General features: G+C 36.1%; 1 protein-coding gene across 1 annotated transcript; it reads right to left on the reverse strand.

Annotated features, from left to right (window-relative positions):
• Positions 1-559: 559 nt before the first annotated feature.
• LOC137835000 (ruBisCO large subunit-binding protein subunit beta, chloroplastic) lies at positions 560-4990 on the reverse strand. Its single transcript, XM_068643291.1, has 14 exons — positions 4479-4990; positions 4277-4402; positions 3981-4118; positions 3780-3875; positions 3377-3619; positions 3058-3292; positions 2776-2945; positions 2400-2477; positions 2242-2313; positions 2059-2163; positions 1870-1962; positions 1632-1724; positions 936-1059; positions 560-776 (listed from the first exon to the last, which is right to left on the reverse strand). The coding sequence occupies exons 1-14, from the start codon at positions 4671-4673 to the stop codon at positions 763-765; spliced, it is 1782 nt and encodes a 593-aa protein (XP_068499392.1). The 5' UTR covers positions 4674-4990; the 3' UTR covers positions 560-762.
• Between the last annotated feature and the right edge of the window lie 859 nt (positions 4991-5849).

Here is a 5849-nt window from a genome sequence, read left to right on the forward strand (position 1 = left end):
CTGTAGCATCATAATTTTACCATGTACTTAAATTTTATATTTTTAAGTTTAAAAATATATTGTATATTAATTTTAAATACTGATACTTTATATATTATAATTATTTATGACAACTATATTATGTACTACTCTATAAATTTTATTATTATGAAAAAATAAGTTGTATTCGAAAAGATAAACTTTTAATACATAATTTTAAAAAGATAAAAAAAAGTGTTAAAAATTAATAAATATATATACTAAAATATACAAGTTAAAAATTTAAAATATACAAGTTAAAAATTTAAAATATATAATTCAAAATACATTTTATCTTTATATCCCAGAATATATAATTTTAAAGTAACGGATGCAAATCGCCCAAAAAAATGTTGGCACTTTTGGCATTCTACGGGCTTAGTATATTCCATTTAAAAAGTTTAATATTACTAATAGACAATATTGCAACTGTTCCCTACTAGGCATTTGATTTATAAAAACTATTAACCAGTATATTTATTTCTCTGTCGTCTAGACTGGAGAAAGGGTGAAAAACAATAATAATATATAAAATAAAAACTGGGAAGAAAATAGCAAAAAAATTTATTAATAACTTAAAAAAAATTTGGGATGGGATGGGGGGTGCATCACTATCTGGTTCATCACACTACTACAGGTTTCCATCGTAAATTTGGACCTGTTGCTACATAAAATGCCTTCCAAATTCTGCATTTCTCTGAGAAAACAAAAAATTCTGTTCTCACTCAACTTCTCCGTTGCTCTCTACATACCATATCCTGGACAAAACAAAACCAAGGTCAGATGCCTGAAAACTAGACTCTAGTTACGAAAACACATCGGAATTTCAGATTCATCGTCATAGATAGGAGATACATGCTAGTACAAATGCACCATAGTATACAAAACATAGACATACTCCGTTTGAAACTACATACCTGAAGCGTCCATGGGGTTTCCAGCAGGTACGGCCTCAGGTTCCTTTATCTCAACAACCACGCAATCTGACATTAAGAAGGTCTTGGCAACTGAAGCTGCATGTTCCAAGCAACATCTGACCACCTGTAGAAGAGTAGAAGAATGCTTGAGAATTTAATTTTCAAATCATAAATATCACGACGATTACAGAAACATGTGGCATGGCCTTGTTCAGGTTCAGAAAGGATAGGATGCCCTGACGTAGGTCAATAGATACGAGAAAATATTAACACGTAGAGAGATCCAATTTTTAATTTATGATAAACAAATATAAACTTGACAGATATTTGGAAGTGGCTACGCTTCCTAGCAAAAAGAAGTCTTTCGGTCACTATATAGGAACTACGCAGCCATTTACCCAGACTCTTGAAAAGCGGCTAATGCTCTCCCCAAACCAAAAAAATTCAAACCTCCGGTTTTACTTTAAACTACAACTGGTATTTGGGAGGAGATACATTGGCATTCCAACAAGATAACACATGTATGAAACACTCGCGAACTATTTCAAAAGCTCAGGTTTAGCACGAACAAGAAAAATAGCATAGGTCCTTAAGACGGTTCATGTCAGACATTAGACATGTCAGTAATTTAGACCTGCAACTAATCTGTCACACGGAGGTAAATTTAAAACTAATGATACTCAAACACCAAATCACCTTTGTTGGGTCAATGATCCCGGCAGACATCAAATCTTCATAGTTCCCGGTGGCAGCATTATATCCATATCTTGCATTGTCGCTGGACAATACCTAAACCACAACACAAGTGACATCATTCAGTGAAAGAGAGAGAGAGAAAGAGAAAGAGAAATCATTCAGTGAAAGAGAAAGAGAGAGAGAGAGAGAAAGAGAAAGAGAAAGAAAGAGAAATTGTAAATGGAGCAAATATTAGTACCTTCTCACTGACAACACTACCATTGACACCAGCATTCTTGGCAATTAATTTCAGGGGGTAACTAAGAGCTCTTTTTACAATATCAGCTCCGACCTGCAAAAGTTGAACACAAATTTACAGCCTTATCAAACAAAAATATCACTACATACACGAAGCGAGTATTCTCCCCATATCAAGTAAAGGACTCACTTTTTCTTCATCATTATCAAGACTATCTCTGATGGCATCCACCTTTGATGCAAGTCTCAGCAGAGTGCAGCCACCTCCAACTACAATACCTTCCTCTACAGCTGCCTGAAAGTCAACAAAATATTTAGCTTACAGAAAAGGAATCCAAAAAAGATAGAACTATTTTGGGAAAGAAAAGCACACCTTTGTAGCATTAAGAGCATCTTCAACTCTCAATTTCTTTTCCTTGAGCTCTGTTTCAGTTTGTGCACCAACCTACACATGTACAAAAAATTCCCTAGTGGATATACCTTTCAGAGTACCAAACTAGAAATATCAACACATTTTAGTGAGTCCATTACCTGTATCACGGCCACACCACCAGACAATTTAGCAATTCTCTCATTCAGCTTCTCCCTCTCGTAATCTTGCTCTGCAGCCTGTAATGTAAATTATCGCATTGTTAGAACTTGAAGAATGAAGCTTTTGCATACTATCTCATCTGCGCAAAATTTCACGAGGTGCATGTTCGCATACACAAACGGGTAGACATAAATATAACTAGCTGTGTCTTTATATCAACCATTTTAAACAGTACAAAATATTTCTTTCATTTTAAAATGTATCGTTAGTCTTGTTTTCCGTGAAATATCTTCAGGAGACCCCTCACATGCCACGTTTGCATGTGCTAACATTTTAGTGGAGAGAGGAAGAGAATGAGAGGGAAGAAAGAAAGACCTCAATTTGGATCTTAATTTGTGCAACTCTCTTGTTCACTGCCTCCTGGGTACTTCCATCACCAACAATTGTTGTTGTATCCTTGGTGAGTACCACCTTGGACGCATATCCGAGAACCTCTTTCCCAGCTTTGTCCAAAGTAAGGCCAACCTCTTCTCTGATTACAGTACCTGTAAACCAATTTAGAAAATACACATTATTATCAACATCTGGAAGCAAAAAATGATGGAAAAAAGCAAATATACACTGCCAAAAAGACATGAAAATTCTAAATTTCAAGACCTCCAGTCAAAATTGCAATGTCATCAAGGTACTGGCTCTTGCGTTCACCAAACCCAGGGGCCTTAAGCGCTGCAATCTTCAGTGATCCTCTAAGTCTGTTCACCACAAGAGTTGCTAGAGCTTCCTGTTCAATATCCTCTGCAATAACCAATATAGGATATCCACTTCTAATAGCATCCTCCAGTATGTTGAAAAGATCCCTAGCATTGGTTATCTTTTTGTCAACCAACAGCAACTGCACAACATACATTACAAAATTATAACTAAACAGAATGTCAAAATAAAAATAAATTACAAGGAGCACAGACAAGTGTCACACCTTACAGTTCTCATACTCAACAGCCATTTTCTCACTGTCAGTCACGAAGTATGGAGAAATGTAGCCACGGTCAAACTGCATTCCCTCGACAACATATAAACTGTTGTCGGCACTCTTTCCCTCTTCAAGGGTCACAACACCCTTTCTACCAACTTTACTCAATGCTTCAGCAATCATATTTCCTACTTCATAATTGTTCCCAGCACTAACAGCTGCCACATCTGCCAACTCACTATCTTCAACCTGCAATCCACCCAACCACAACCTTAGATGAGCAAACACTAAATATATTAATAAATGGGAAATTTACACTAATCCAAGTGTCATGATGACAGAAAAACACACAACAATGTTTGGTATTTCAATGTTTGGTATTTCGATAATAAGTAGATAATCGTTTCACCTCTTTTGACATCTTTTTAAGTTCAGACACCAGAGCCTTGGCTGTCTTTTCAATGCCACGAGTGATGAGCACAGGGTTGGCACCGGCAGCAACAACCTGCGAAAATTGATATAAAATTACGCCTATTTACATGGTAACAACCAAAACAAAACCAAAGTAGCTATGACTCTATATTTTCAGTAAAACAACAAACTATCCTACCTTAACACCTTCCGCGATAAGGCCTTGAGCTAGAACAACAGATGTCGTGGTTCCATCACCAGCCAAGTCGTTGGTCTTGGCAGCAGCTTGTCTCACCAACTTAGCACCAATATTCTCAACGGGATCCTCCAACTCAACCTTCCCAAAACCAAATTCAGCAAAACATCAATGGAAACACAAACGACTAGCCACTTAAACACGAAATTCAAATGAAATTATATCCGCCTAAACAAATTAAACCATATTCGAAAAGAGAAATAATCATACATGATAAAAGAAATTCAAAAAAAACCCACCTCTTTGGCGACAGTGACACCGTCGTTAACGATTTTCGGCGAACCATACTTGCTCTCGAGAACAACATTCCTTCCCTTGGGACCAAGCGTGACCCCAACCAGATCCGCGAGCTTGTTAACACCGCTCTGCAAAACAAAACAAAACGTCAGTAACCGCAGAACCTGAAAACGCGAGTTTCAAAGAAGAGTACAGTCCATCCACCTGGAGCTTCTTGATTGCAGTACCGTCCTTGTTGAAGTGCAACTCCTTGGCCATGGCGGAGACCCTGGCGTTGCGGCTTCTTCTGGCGAGAACGACGCCATTGGATTGACGGCGGGAGCCGGAGAAGGGGAAGGAGGAGATGGCGGCGGAGGAGGAGAGCTTGTAGGAGGACATTGCGGAGAAGGTGGAAGCCATGGCTAGGGTTTAAGGAGGGTTTGTTGTGGATAACGTGAACGGCTTTGGAGTGTTGAGGGAATAGAAATGGGTAAGGGATTAGGTTTTTATTATTACAATCCAAGAAGGTGACGAGGGATTTAGTCTTGAAGGTTCTGTTTCATCTGGGCCGTTCGATTCTCAAGGGGACGTTGCTCTTGTCGTTCATTGGAATGCTCTAGAACTTTTTAGTTCTGTTAAGGTTGGGCATTGGTGGTTACAAAGAAAATGAATTGCCAATTGGGTTAGGTGAAGCCCCGAGAAATAGTAAGGTTTGAAATTTTCTTTTTTAAGAATGTAGAAGAAGTATACTCTCTTAACACTTTTTCTAAAAACATTACTTTATTGTTTAGAATTTCTTAAAATTATAAAATTATTACTGTGCCTGCTTTTCACTACATAAGAATAAAAATGTTTATTTAATGTGTTTAAAATGTAAGTTCTATAGAAACTATAGAAATTAACTTAGTTGATTTAAAACGTGAATGTGTCCGCTTATAGTGTTATGGAAGATTTCTGGTTTTCAAAATTTTAAAAAAACACTTATGTAATTGTTACAGCTATACTAGAATTGATTATTTTGTTTAAAAAAATGTTTAATTTTTTTTTAATGTGCCTACTTTATTTTGTACAAGCTAAATTAATTTTAACTTCATGAAATCAATTTTCCTTAAAAGTAAATGGATTTAGTTATTCGTGAAGATTTTGTTTATTTGACAACAAATAATTATGAAAAATAGGTTGGATACATAAGAAAAAGGTATAATTATCTTTTTTTAAAAAATCAATTTAGTCTTAAATTTTTTTAAAATGTATGTAAGTTGGTCTTTTTTGTCAAATTTTCATCAACGGCGTCGCTAAGTGTTAATGATGTGACTTACAAAAGTGCACATGTGGAATGTGAAATGGGATAAACTTATGATGACAAACTTATAATGAGGTTTTCTCACATGGCAATTTGAGGGTTTGAGAGATTGTTGAACATAACGAAATTGGAGAAAAGATATTAGGGTTTGTTTAATTGTAATTAGTGATTTGGGATATGGGCGATTTTGATTCTTGATTGTGGTGTAGTGTTGGCGATTTGGATTCTTAATTTCTAAGTTTAGGTATTCTTCATTTTTGTGATTGTGATACATTGTTGGTTATTCGAATTCT

The sequence above is a fragment of the Phaseolus vulgaris genome, chromosome 5 (assembly GCF_000499845.2).
Source record: "Phaseolus vulgaris cultivar G19833 chromosome 5, P. vulgaris v2.0, whole genome shotgun sequence".
Classification (NCBI taxonomy): Eukaryota; Viridiplantae; Streptophyta; class Magnoliopsida; order Fabales; family Fabaceae; genus Phaseolus; species Phaseolus vulgaris.